At 31.8% G+C, this 15331-nt stretch overlaps 1 protein-coding gene across 2 annotated transcripts in view; it reads right to left on the minus strand.

Annotated features, from left to right (window-relative positions):
* Positions 1-15331, minus strand: part of LOC111053598 (nuclear distribution protein nudE-like 1-B) — a 34583-nt gene that overhangs the window by 2643 nt on the left and 16609 nt on the right. Inside the window, exons 6-8 of one of the 2 annotated variants that reach the window (XR_005572093.1) lie at positions 12335-12432; positions 5779-10435; positions 200-258 (exon numbers count right to left, since the gene is read on the minus strand). Coding sequence is in view for 1 of the 2 variants with exons in the window: in XM_022340516.2 (XP_022196208.1) it covers positions 200-258; positions 12335-12432 (157 nt within the window). In the remaining variant the exon portion in view is untranslated. The remainder of the gene's footprint in view (positions 1-199; positions 259-5778; positions 10436-12334; positions 12433-15331) is intronic. The other variant, XM_022340516.2, reaches the window with a different exon arrangement.

Raw genomic sequence — 15331 nt, forward strand, 5'->3', positions numbered from 1 at the left:
CCAGAAGGTGCAAGCATTCAGTGTGAATGTTCCTATTGCTCTATTGCTACTGATTTTGTTTCTGATCTACACGCTTGATAATGCATAACCAAGCTTGTACTTGCATTCATACGCATTCAATGTGATCACATCTTTAGTCTGTACGCAGCCTACCAGTAGAAAAAAGTTTAGAAAAATAGAAAATATGTTTTTTAATTACCTATGCATTTCACGAGGTCCATCCGTATTTCTACACGCTGCCAGCTTAGATTCCAAGGCCTGAAACAAAAATTATATTTGATTAAAAGAAGTTTCTATTAATAGTATAATATTGATAATTCATATAACTTTTCCAATCTCACTTAATTGAAAGAATTCTTAGCGTGTGTTCAATAGTGTAAATAGAATAATTTTCCTCAAGTTTTTATTATAAACCGATTATGATTGGAAAAATGGAAATGAAAAAAACTTGATTATTGTAAAAAAAAACCTCTGGACAAAATATAAATTAATTATTTTAAAAGCTTCTTATCCACCTTCACCCGATTCTTGAAATTCAAAATAGCACCACTACACTATTACATGCACAATTACAGTTACCATGCAAACTTAGAAGAATTCCGTGTGAATCTATATAGAAACGAAATGACACTGCTGATTCATTCACTCACTCACTCATTCATAATCAACTTAACTAGAAATCTACTGAACTAAATACGTTCAAATTTGGCATGTATGTTCAGTTGGTCTTCTAGAGGCGCACTGAGAATGGATTTGAAAAAAAAATCCAAAAATACGCCCTTAATCTGCGTTTTTCAGCCTTTTCAAGAACTAATTAGCAAAAAAATGTTCATATTTGATACACAGGTTCAGTTGAGGTGTGAAAAGTTTGTATTGAGGACTTCAAAATTACGCCCGATATAGGCGAAAAATCTGTATTCGACTATTTGACGGAAGGAAGCAAGCTCAAATGAATAATGTAGGCGAGCAAAGCAAGTATGGTGTTTTCATCTCTAGATGATTCAGCCGGGGGTCCAGGGGGCGGAGCCCCCTGCTGGCTAGTCAATAATAAGCATAACTGATAAAATTTCAACAAATCTTAAAAGATTTTGAATAAATTGGTTGATTGATTGGTTACAGTAGTGAGATTTACTTCAAGCAGTCAGCATTGGTTGGATGGAAAGTGCTTGTGTTATAAGGCTAGCTTCACACGCATTCGGTTCGGTTCGGTTCGTTACCGAAAACGAATGAGGCTTTCATACATCTCAGGTTTTAATTCGTACGGTTCTAATTAGGTATTTTCTTCTCAAACACAGCTGTGTTTGGATTTTCACAGTTCGTGCTGGTGTATTTAAATATAACAGCTGGTGTTAAATTGTAAGATGTTATTTCTTGAACAACAAAATTTTAAAGTTAATTAAAAATTGTGAATTATTTGAATAGTTTCTTTTTGATTATGTTAATTTTGGAGAGATTATTTTTTTAAAATTGAATATTTTGTCCCTTGTTTTGACACATGGTATAATATACCTTTATATTATAAACTTCATCTCTTCTCTCCATTGATGAAATCATGTAATATTCGTGGAAAAAAATGAAAATTCTCCCTGAGTTTTAATTTATATCTTTCATATTTTTTTAGAAAACTATTCAATGAGAAAAAATGTTCCTGTGAACTAACAGAAATGAATTGACCATATGATTTTGACTTGGAAAATTTTGAAACAGATAATCACGATATCAGGTTAAAATAAAAACAAAAAAATCTGGTGTGGTACACTCACACAACTTTCCTTGCTCATTGAACTATAAGCCTCATTATCAAACGAGAATAATTTAGGGGAATAACATAATGACGATTGACGGAAACATATTTGCAACTACGATTAGACTACTGTATATGTGTATATACAATTGTTTTCAGAGTACTTTTTCCTTTATGTAAATTGTGAAATTCGATGATTTTTTCGAAATTCGTCAAAACAGCTGTTCTACAGATGGAATATCTTGACTATGACTGTGTTCTTTTTATAAACTGCTCTACCTACCCACGGTATATGGAAGAAAAAAAGTAAAAACCGTGTACCTACCTACCTCATGCACGAGAAGGAGGTTACAAAGTACATTTCTCAAGGATTGGGTGGACCCCCCATTAGTACCCCAGCAAAAAGACTCATGTCAGTTGAAAGCTAATAAATAACTATACAGGGTATGGATTTGAAAAAATCGTTAGAGCCGTTTTCGAGAAAACCGTGAAAAACATGGCTTTTTAGTCATTATCCGCCATTTTTCTCAAGAATATTACGGAGCTCCTGAAATTTTTCCAAAAATGAGACTCATGCAGGTTCATAGGGCTTATGAATAGCTATCCATGGTATAAATTTGAAGAAAATCGTTGGAGCTGTTTTCGAGAAAACCGTGAAAAACATGGTTTTTTAGTCATTATCCGCCATTTTTCCGCCATCTTGAATTGAATTTTATTGAATTTCTTATTGTCGGGTCCTCATGGTATAAGGACCTTAAGTTTAAAATTTCAAGTCAATCGGTTAATTAGGAATGGAGTTATCGTGTTCACAGACATACACACATACACACACACAGACCAATACCCAAAAATCATGTTTTTGGACTCAGGGGACCTTGAAACGTATAGAAAACTTGAAATTGGGGTACCTTAATTTTTTTTGAAAGCAATACTTTCCTTACCTATGGTAGTAGGGCAAGGAAAGTAAAAAGGCAAGCGTGTGTAAAAGACTTTGTTTTTTTCTGTTTCCCTAGCAACGAATTCGAATATGATGAAACCTATTCGTGTCGAGAGGGCGTTCGGTGCTATGCGGTTGCTTTCGGTACCGAATTCAAACCGAATCATCGTTTCACACTTATCAGAATTTGCCGAAAACGAAACGAACCGAAAGTGTGTGAAAGTAGCCTCTCGCTAGCAACGATTTGAAACCTGATGGAATTTATTAGAGTCAAGTGGGCGTTCGGTTCTATGCGGTTTCTATTCGGTACCGAATTCAAACTGAATTACCGTTTCACAGTTATCGGAATTTGCCGAATACGAACCGAAAACGAAACGAACCGAATGAGTGTGAAACTAGCCTAATGGATGGGATGAATTCAACCTAATTATTTCTCTCAGAATCATTTAAGAGTTATTGGTAAGAGTTATTGTAAAAATAAAGCTGATAACAAAAAAAAAATGAATGCAGACAGTTTCAAGAGAATCTCACTAACCAATCGTTCTTTAGAATCGCGCATAAAATACTGCCCTACATTCACATTTGAAGGACAGTCATTAAAATGTTACATAATTACAGCTTTAACCACCCATCCGTCGCCGTAAGCACAATACCCATGCATTCAATAAAACCTGCATCCTGTAGCCAGAATACTATAAGAAATACAGGATTACGAACGTGAATATTAACTTGGGAAGAAAATCTTTTAGGTTTTGGGACAGTAAAATGGAAAATTTCCATGACTGAGATGAAAAAAAAATCACTGTCTATTAGTTGTGTTATTTTATCGTCATTGATTTGAAGTTATTCGTTGTTATTAAAGCAAAGCCTTAACACTGTAAGGTATTTTCAAGTTTGTAATTTAAACTTTGATTATCATATTTTACTACCGTATATCATTACTTTATCGATTATAGCTCATTTCCAACGATTTCTCAAGTCAAAATTCTATTTTTTATAGAAACTTATAGCGGCCCATACACTGCTCGTGCATTGCACACCCTGCGATTTTTTGTATTGGCACGATCAGCTTGGCATAGCACGATGAGCGCCATACACTGCAAATTCAGTTCGCTCCGTGCCGTGCTAAACAGTCAGTTGTGAAAGTGATATTTTTTGGTTCACTAGCTATGCCAGTAGTAACGACGAAGAAATCTTTAGTAGTATTGTTGATTGGTGCTATCCAGGGAGACAAGAAAGTAAAGAAGAGAAGAAGGCAAGTATGGACGAAAAATTGGTTGAAGGAGAGAGAAAAATATTCAGACATGAGAATTTTGAAAGGATTACGTGAGAATCATGAAAATGATTATAGGAACTACTTGCGGATGGATAACAATACATTTAGTTATGTGTTGGAAAAGGTTGGGCCGCGCATAGAAACACTAATTTCAGAATTGTTATTTGTGCAACTAGTGCGCAAAGTGACAGTTTGCTGCACAAAAGAAACATTTACGCACGAGCCGTAGGCGAGAGTGGAATGGTTTTTCAAGTGCAGCAGAGGAACTTTGCGAACGTATTTCACATTAAATTTTTCCTACAGTTACCATTGAATATGAAAAGTGGTTGATTATGGGTAAAATGATGGCTGAAATCCATCAAATGTTTGTCTGTATAATTTTGTTATTAATAACAACTTTAATTTATTTTGAACTTGATAATCCAATTGAAAATTAATAATCGATAATTTATTCAAATTAAAAATTAAATTAAGCCAATTAATTTGAAAATTTGAATAATTTTGAGTGAATCTTAATTTCTAAATAATTTTTCAACCAATCAATTTATGAATGAAAAACATATTATTTGAAATAATTAATAATATTCAAAATGTATAATTTAATGAGTTCTCATTTTTATTTATTTGAAAATCAGAAAAAAATAGATAGAACAAATTCGCATTCAAAATACACGCCAACAATGTCAACAGCTGATTGGGATGGCTGCAAGATAATAGGCAAGTAATACTTTGTGCACTAGAGCGGAAAAGTGATTCTTTGCGGCTTGCAATCAGTGTAGAAATGGTCACTTTCCAAGGTACCTGTAGGAAAAAGCTATAACAGCTGAACAACGCTTAGTTGCCACAATTCGATATTTAGCCACTGGGAGGTCACTAGAGGACAAAGTTCTCAAGTATAATTTCACCTCAAGCTCTTGGTTACATCATAGCGGAGAATTGTAGAGCTATCTATGAAGTTTTAAAAGATACATAAAAAGAAAAATTTTGAGCAAAAATTTTTTTTGAGTGTGCGAACAATAACACTCATTTGTTGACAGTAAAAAAATCGTATATAATTAGCTTTGTTGGAGAAAGTTTCTTTGACAGAATTTTGTGCTTTTCTCATTATGGCATACAACTAACTTATATTATAACCAATCAACAAAATCTAAAGAAAATACTAATATATAAATAAACGCTCTGATAAAATAGTATTAAATTCAATCAGCTCTCTAAATATGAAAACCAAACGATTTTAAATAAATAAATAAGAAAATAGATGGAGTTTTGTGATCCAGTTTGAAGGTTGCACAATGTAATCAACCTTAGAAACGTCGTTGTGTGATAAACGTTTGCTTCAAGGTGTAAATTTTCATTCAAATTCTAAACTGAGGAATAAAATTGAGAAACCGGTATTATCTAACAATATCAGTGTCTCATTCAATGGGACACTATTTTTTTGTTCCACAAAATTACTGAATCAAGTGTATATATTATAGGATGTTGATTCTTGTATATACTTTATATAACTGAATGTTACTGTAGGTAACAAAACTTTTGTTCATCACTAGAACGATTCAATCAACTACCGTACTATGCCTAGTGGTGAATCTTAAACTGAGTTCTCAACTATCATAATCTTTTTAAACATTCCAGTGAACATTATCTATGCTTCACAAAATGCTTTTTGATCCAATAGTGAACGCAACTATTAAAACATTATAATTCTATCGTCAGAAATACTTTGAATAGTGTTTGTCAAAGATTTCAAGCATTTTAGTACAGTTAGAGATGCATCAAAGCTATTAGTGAATGCGCAAATAGTAATCTGATGGAACGGACCTGATAACAGAAGACTTGTAGTGCCAGCTAAGCTTTTGAAATTTCGGATTTACTCGGAAAATGGATGATAATGGAAGGGATGTTGCATTTTGCGGTGGTTTGAAAATTCATTAACAGTTTCAGTAGGACTTCAACAAAATAAATCTTAGAGACACTAACCGATTTCCCAATTTCCGTGATACCAATAGGATATAGAATAAATATTTCTATTATATAATAATATTATTTGGAAAATAATTCTTTGATTACAGTAAGATACTACTGTGTCTTCCTACATAAACTAAACGCCACTTTCTAGAATGTAAAATGTATTGTTACAGAATTGATGGAAACTTTTATACCAATTCGATTAGTTTAGGCTAATGGGGCTTTCATAATAGAAGACTATCATTAAAAACTATATTATTCAATAATTATTTCATGACACTTCAACATGTAACTTCTAGTAAAGTTAACGAATAATTCAAGAAACGTAACTAACTAGATTATTTCAAAATAAAATTCTCTCATCAAGTTTAGATCAATAATTATTTTCTGATTAATGATTTCCGATCAGTTTTCAGAAAGAAATTCCATCATATAAACAAATACTAACAAGAAAGTTAATTTATTTATGAGAAAAATTAGATAATAGATGGCCTAAAATCATTTTATGCAGCAATGGAAATAATATACAATTAAAAAAGTGGATATGACAGTTCCAAGAAATTAAAAAGCTAATATAAAAAAGAATACCTAGACAAAAAAATCACAGATATATTTTGAAAGTTTTCTAAATAAAAACTCCAAAATTATCACGTATTTGCTACTCTAGCACTCCGTATTGATTTTTTTATCGAACAAATCATCAGTTTATTTATGGCACCCTTCAGCAATTATTTACACATTATCATACATTTTTACAATAACTTGAAAACACTTATCAATAAAAAACAAACCCTATAATTAGAAAACAATTATTATTAGTATTATTTATAATTACATTAAATTGCATGCATAATATTATTCAATAATGTGTGATAAAATATGATAGATCATTGCTGAGCACGTGAAATTTACGAACGATATTTAAAGGGCCCTACACTCCTACAGATTTGGCTCGCGGATTTGGCCTGTCTTGGCTCGTGTCCTTGAACGACTCGGAGCAAAATCACTACACACTAGTAGTAAGCAACGGGAGCCCGGCCTGCCCTACTTTTCAACGCTATCCTCTCCACCAAAATCTAAATCGTCCAATAATGGAGATAGAGGAATTTTGATTTCAGATTTGAATTCAGCTACCGCAAATTCTTAAAAGCGTAAGTCCCATTTTCGAAAATACCCGAAAACAAGGGAGTTATGGCTGTTTTTAATATAGCTTTCTATTATCATAGTAAAAACGTACTTGGTTAATAAGATAATAATTTTTTGCTCACAAAGGGAAAGGTTTTTAGAAGTGTTTGAATAATTAAAAGTTTAGGTCTAAACATGAACATTTTTAAAACTTTTTTTAAATTTCAAACTTTGAAAAGATGAATCCAAATATGAAATCAGAAAATCGAAAATCAACTATGAATATGAAAAGAGTTGAATATGGATTCATCTCTGACCATTTTCACTTCCATTTCCTTCCATTTCACTTCCATTGATATGTCCAAAGCTCCGCCAATTTATGTTGATGCATAACATTATAATTATCTATAGTTATTATATTACAAATTGCTTTTTTCATATCATATAGAGTTCAATAATTATTTTCTTAGTCTATATTATGTAATTTTTTTAATAATAAATTCATTTATTCTTCAAATTTATACATTACATATAATCAGATAAATATAAATTCATCTATAATTTTGCTGTATTGTAAGCTATTGTATATAAGTGTATAAGCCAGTATATATTGTAATCTACATAAATAAAGTACTCAATCAATCAATCAATCTCTCTCTCTCTCTCTCTCTGACGGATGTGAATTCAGTAAGCTTTTTGAGGTCCGCTGAAGTGCAGTTTCATTAACAGATTTTTCAACGCCACTTAAAAGTAATTGTGCTTCATTTGTAGTTTCTTTTTATATATGTTTTACTTTTATTCTTCATTTCTTCTCTCTGCCCCCTTATTTTTCTCTATTCTCTCTACCTCCTGGATAGAGGTTTCTGCTATCTTTTAATTATAACAATTAATCTGTCATTTTCCAATTATCTACTAATTTCTCTTTTTCTTAATTGCATTAATACCATTTTGTTCATGTTACTATCGTTTATTTTGTTTAATTATCTGGATGTATATTTTGTAATGATGTTTTTGTGCAATGGGTCTGTCGAGACCTAGCACACCATCAATAAAATCAATCAATCAATCAATCTCTCTCTCTTTCTCATACAGCCACACACCAGCTCTTAATTCACTCAGCGTGGCAGTAGATAGAGAATTGAACCCTCTATACTTGAAATATTGTAAAGCCTCAACCAGCTCCCAATAAGTACGGTATAGAACTCTTTACATCTTATGTAAGATAGTATTTAAAATACTATGACAATTCATTGATCGAAGAAGGTTGTCATACTCAATATTGACCTGTTAAAAATAGAGACAAAAAAATTGTGATTCAATTTCAGCTCCCTCAATAAAATTTCCCACAAGTAGACAAAAATAATACAAAAAAATTGCATTTTTATTGAATAAAAAATTGAAATATGTTTATTCTACAGCTAATAAATTTTTTTTGGGAAACACTGGTATTAATAGAAATAAAAATAAAAATCTTAGTACCCTTTTTGAAATATTTAATCACAACATGTTTCGGACATTGATGTCATTTTTATATTTTGTTTAAAATTTACTAACCATTAACATGAAGTGGAAACATGTTGTGATTAAATATTTTAAAAAGGGTACTAAGATTTTTATTTTTCTTTCTATTTCTATAAAAGTAGCCCTATACAGAAAAGAGATAAACACTGGTATTATATTATTTTACAGTACTAGTACTTTCTTGCTATAAGTTCAACTAAATTCTTCATAGAAATAGAATTCTTCATTAATAACATTAAAGTGCTCACAGAGTTTTCATTTTCGACTATTTTAGAGCTCCCGCGAACCATTTTACTAATTCGAGGGCGCTGAATCCGAATCTGAAATCGAAATTTTGCTATCTTGATTTTTAGGCGATTTCGATTTTGGTAACTACACGCGCCCGGCCGGGAGAGCCTACACACTCACGGATTTCGCCCGAGTCGAGCCGCGCCAGTAGCCCTGGACGGATTTGGCTCGGCTCGGCTCGCCTCACGGATTTCACCCGAGCCGAGCCGAGACGAGCCAAATCCTTAGGTTTGTAGGGCCCTTAATGGAATGAAAATGTAAAATATTGTGACTAGATTGACTGATTTAAGAGTAAAATGAGATTAATGGTTAGTAAATTTTAAACAAAATTTAAAAATAGCACCGAATGATATAAAGATAATTCAATTTGTACAGCACATACGAATGAAACGCTTAATGACTTGTATTGAGTGAAACCAAAAAGTAACTTGCCTTACAGTGAACTAAACAGTATCCTGTTTTAGAACAATTGAATGTTCCAGTAAAAATATAATACAGAAAAAGTATTAGATACTATTAGGATAGAAATACTAATACAATAGGATACAGTATTTGACTATATTCCTATAAGCAAGTGGCAAATCATAATAATATCGAGTGACCTGGCTGGCTCAGGTCTGGTGTCAGTTTTCACGACGCACCTGATCAATTACAGAACCTCTGACACTGACATGACCTAACGACTGTTATTAGCAAGTGGTAAAAAGACAGGTTCTATTTTGAGAGGAATAACAAAACATTTCGACAAAGAACTGAGAAAAATAGAATGAATGTAAAGCATAGTCAGGTAAGAAAAGATACCAGATTATGTAGTTAAATTTATGCTTTATTTATCAACTGATGCAAGCTTTGAACATGCATTCAAACCAGTTTTTCTTTAACCATTTCAGGGATATGTAATGATTTAATATATGGACTCCATTTATTGGGAATTAATATATTGTTTATGTTGGTTTCAATGAGTCATGTACAGAAATATAAAGAGAATTCAAAAATTAAACAGACAGTTCAGAAAAAGTGAGTGAGTGGAAAATTGCAAACAGATTCTACGATTATAATTTATAATCGTAGAATGAGAAGAATTTCAAGAGTTTGAGGAATACTAAAGATTAGAGAATTGAAGAAAATATAGATTTTTCTAGACTGCACAGAAAAGAATGAATCATTTTTAGCCTTGGACTATTGATTGTACTGAGCTCAGGATGACCCATGGTTAAATTCAAACTCGGTTTGTCGGTTTAATGCAATCTAGCACAAAACTCAACCACCAGTATTCAAACAACAAATTAACATTACAAAATAATTAAAAACGTAAAATACAGTAAGCCTAAAATTAAAAATATGATACATTTTATACATTCGACCTGCAATAGGTTACCGTTATTGACCTGTTTGAAAAAATTACATTTAAAGCAAAGTTTATACACAGAACAATCAAACTACCGCAAAAATGAGGTAGGGGGAGAGGGAGAGGGTTAAAAATGAGGGGTGTTCGTCATTGAAAAAATGGAGGAGACGTAGGATTCGGACATACGCACTTGATGCGATCACAAGCCGAACATAACCACTTCTCAAGCTGAATACCAAAATCAAAACAAAATAAATTAAACACAAAATCGATAAATAATTTATTGATATCTAACACAAATTAATTTAAATTATAGAAGAGAGAGTGAAAATAGTGATTGAAACAAAATTGGGAAGTAAAATTGAATTTGAATAGTATGGGTAGTAAAAAAAGAAAAAAAAAACAATATTGATTGCCAAATAATGTATTAATAGCCTAACTGAATTTTGTATGTAAGTTTTTCAGTAATTACTTTTACAATAATTCATAATAGGTACTTTAAATAATACATATTGATTGATGAAATAAGGCTGATGTTTGAAAAAAGACTAATGAGTGCTCATTGTTGAGATTCCAATCTGGAAAATGTGCCGTATAATTATATTGCACTCTCACCATAAAAAACATTACAATTATTTAATTGTTGTGATAAATTATCATTCCACATAAAAATTGAAAGTGTTTGGAATTTATAGATTCCAAGTATAGGGTGAACCACGGGAAACGGAGGGTTTCGGATCGCGCCGTCAAGGTCACTCGACTCCCCACATCCTGCCATTTTGTTGCTATTAGCGGTTATTATGCAGCGGTGGTCGAAAGATCTTTACGTGTTTGGATATGACACATTTATAAAAAGTAGTGAATCAGAAACCAAAAGCTGCCAGTGGTCTATCATCAACGGCGTACGTTTTCTGATAAAATATTACATCATTTCGAAGAGATAAAATAATAATAATAATCATTATTATTATTTCAATTTAGTTGCGTAAAGCCACACATTTTTGAGCAAGGCTCAAGTGGCATGCAACATGTCAAGTTCAGGATCGGGATCCTGAGAATGCGTTGCAGCACTCCTCTATTGTATAGGGACATGCCTCTGCCAATGTCCTGGTTATCTTAGATAAAAACACTTTATAACCACCACACAACCTAATATCCTCTGGAATACAATTATAAAACTTCAATCCTGAATAATACAGTCCTTTTTCAAGCAGAGAGAGTCTATGAATTGGGAGCTGGAACAAACATGCATTTCTACCTCGAGTTCTGTATGCATGATTAATTCGGTCGACATTGAACATTTCTGAATTTTTTAACACAAAAGAAACCACTTCCAAGAAATAGATAGCTGGAACAGCTATTGACGGTGTTAATGAGTGATAAAGCTTATTTTCTTCTCGATTGGGTTATTAATAAACAACAACTGTCGTTATTGGGCTTTGGAAGTTAGGTTGAGTTTCAAATACTGTTTCACCACTTTTTATAAATGTGTCGTATTCAAACACGCGATGATCTTTTGACTACAGCGGCATAATAGCGACTAAATGACAGGTTGTGGGGGGTCAAGTGACCTTTACGGCACGTTTCCCCCTCCACCAGACATCAAGTACTCCGCGATTCAAAACCGTCCGTTTCCCGTGGTCCCTCGACCGTTTTCTTGTTTCCCTGTACAAGACATCCACTGTCAGCAGAATTTTTTTCTAAAACTATTAGTTGTTTGAACCTGGACGGTTCACAACAGTGTATAATCAATTATCGTCTCTAAGACGATATACTATTTTACTAGAGTCCAATTATAAATAGCACTCGACAATATTCCAATCTTATTTTATAATACCGTATGCTAGAAGTTGAGTCTTACTGCATTGACAATAACAATATTTCAATTTTTCTATTGAGTTCATAAACTTTTAAACCCCTTACTCAAACATTACTAGGCTATGCGAAATCCAGCTGTTAGGGTTCCCTCTAGTAACACATGAAAGATTATACATACAGACAAAACCAAATGATATTGAGTTAACAAAAACACTCAAAACATAGAATATAAATCATTTTTAGAGCGATAATTTTGAGTTTTATGGATATGAATCTTAGATAACCTGATACAAAATAATGTTTACTTACCCCAACTTTCCTGAGAAGATCGCCAACTATATTCATGGCAGATATCCGTGTTGTGGGAGACATTGACAGGTTTTGTCCACCCATTGAGATGTTCACGGCTACAAAAAACGTTCCAAATTAATTTATAAAAATAGTTTTCAAGTCAATTTAAAATTGACAATTTTTTGGATTGTGCCATTTGGAATGATAAAGTATTAGTTGCAAGATCTTCCATCTATCATCTTTTCAGCATTACTTTAATGTTGTTAATTATAAGGAATACTGAAGTCTGGTAGACCTTGTTTGGTCAATATTATTGATTTATTCAATTCACATTTACAAAAATTTCAGAAAATATCATTGCTTTTGCTTATTTTGATCACATTTCATGATATTAATTCTTTTAATTACAATATTTCGCAATTTTGCGTAAATTTATGTTTTCTACTCAAACTCTAGCAGGTCGAAATACAAATTTCAGAAACATCTCGGATTGCAGATAAGTTTCCAATTATAAGTAACATTTGATAATAGAATTTCAGTTCCAATAATAAGAAGCTGTAAGCATTGAAGAGTTATAAAAGATGTGTATTTTGAAACAGTAGAAACATGATTGTGTTGTAGTAATTTTTCAAGAAAAAATGAAATGGTTGATTCAGCTGTTATAAAGCCGATTTATTAAGGATGCTTTTCGAAGAATATTTTTTTGTTCTTATGGAAGGGTTTACACATTGGCTGGCTGAAAATGTTTGAACACTCCAACAAGAACCAGAGGTTCTCTTTTGTTAATCGGAAGAGCGGGAATTCTTTGGAAAGTGAACGTTAGATCCCATAACTGACTGTTATTAGCTGCAAATACTTTCTCATTTGAATTACCAATACTTTCCATTCGGAACCCACCTAAACTGATGTTCTACTGCCTAGTTGCTTTTCCTATTTCCTAGCGAATTTTCTCTACAAATGAAAGCAGGTTACGTATTTTATAATTTATTTACTTTCAGATTAATTACAACCAATTTTGAAATGAAAATATCAAAGTGAGACATCTAGTCACTCCACTACTACAATTCTAGAGATATTTAGTAGTTATATAATATCTTGAGCGCTTTCTTCTGACCTCTCTTCAAACTCTCTCTAATGAGATTACCATCTATGACATGTTGCGAATTCTCCATTCATCATCAAAATTTGAAACGTCTTCTAATGAACATTTCATTCGATTCTCAGAAATCCTGTTGTTTACAGAAGAAAATTATGACAATCATTGAGTAAAAAAAAACATCATAATAATTATTAACAAGTTTATAGCTTTTGAAACTACATTCGAGTCATTGGTAGATTGATTTGAATGAAAAAATCTCTTTCGAACAGGATTCCTTGATTGGAACGGTATAAGAAGCTGATTTGTATTGATGTATTCACAAATGTGTATCAATAAGTACAATCTTGTTAGATCAAAAATTGATATTTGTAGACTTATCAGCTATTCAATAGGCTAAATAAGATCAAATTTAAGCAAAATAGTTCTAATATAAACTAGCTACATTCATTAAATATGTAATGCTGAGTATTATAATATAGCAATTATTAATGATTATGCATGTAATTATGTAGATTATTGAAAGCCTACTCATCGTCAATAAAACACCAAAAAATAACTACGAAGCAATACTAGAATTTACATCAGTGATATAAAAAAAAATCTACGGAAAGTCAAAAAGAATAAATCATAATCCAAAACCTTGAATTCATGCCTAGTAAATTTGGTGTAAGTTGACAATTTAATAAGATTTGAGTGATTGCATTATAACGAGAACATATTCTGAGTATAATAAACTGTATTCTATATACATTACAAAGTTAATTACTTCAGGACATGTCAAATTAATGCCTAACGTTCCGTAAGTTTACTTAACAAAAGTCAATCCTTCAAACTAAACTATTTATTTAGTCAAAACCTGAATCGCTTTGTAGTTATAATGATTTACAAATAAATAGAAACTTTTGAGGAACTTAGTTAGTTACTAACTTGACATTAATGAGAGAATTCACTTTTAAGTGAGTAGGTGAGAGTTGATAACTAATAATGCATTACCAAAGTGTATAAATTCCAGAATGCAGAATGAGGATTGAAAAAAAGATCAATTATTAATTTAAAAAATAATGGAACTAAGGTGTATTAAAATAACAGTGACCAGCATAAAAGTTTATTCATATTAGAAATACAATTGAAGATACAGAAAAATAGTTACTAAAAGCACAAAAAATTGATAGTATTGGACTACAATTAGCTATTGGTCAGGAATAGCATTAATAGTGGATGAAAGATTTTCAATGTACCTATTGCTCATAGTTTTTTTTCTTCATTTTTTATAAATATGTTTTGAAAATCAAAACGTGTAATCACTTTGAAATACACAGATACTGCACTTGAAAACTGCATTGATCAAAGTTAAAATTGTTATTGTTCAATTCAATTGCGGGATAGTCGTTGAAAATCAGCATTAATGAGACATGAAGAAAGCAAACGTAGTAGAAAATAATTGATATTATTTTAATTCAATTAAGGAGAGACCAATTCTAACTAATTTTAGATATATAAAATAACTTGATAAATTTCAATAACTACATCATAACATGAATGCAGGAATGAAGGTACACTTGATTGATTCTCATTGTCTGGAATCTAGATCTCCTTGAATTTTTATTTATTTTAATCAAGAAATATTTATATGGATGTCATAGGTTCTAGAATTCAAAAAGGTCACACTGAATGTCCAAGATAAAGTGATGTAAGAGCAATGTAATTGAAAACCCTAAATACACTGTTTAAAATAGAATTCAATATGCTTCAACCTTTCATGCTTACTCAACAATAAAGCACATTCGTTGTGAAAAGGGTGCAACGTGCATAATTTGTCATACATGATGCAAGTGATTCATACAAGATGCAGTGACAATACGAGTAAAATTCAAAACTAGATACTTACAGAAAATAGAAAAACAACTTATGGTTTG

This window comes from Nilaparvata lugens, chromosome 8 (genome assembly GCF_014356525.2).
Source record: "Nilaparvata lugens isolate BPH chromosome 8, ASM1435652v1, whole genome shotgun sequence".
Taxonomy (NCBI): Eukaryota; Metazoa; Arthropoda; class Insecta; order Hemiptera; family Delphacidae; genus Nilaparvata; species Nilaparvata lugens.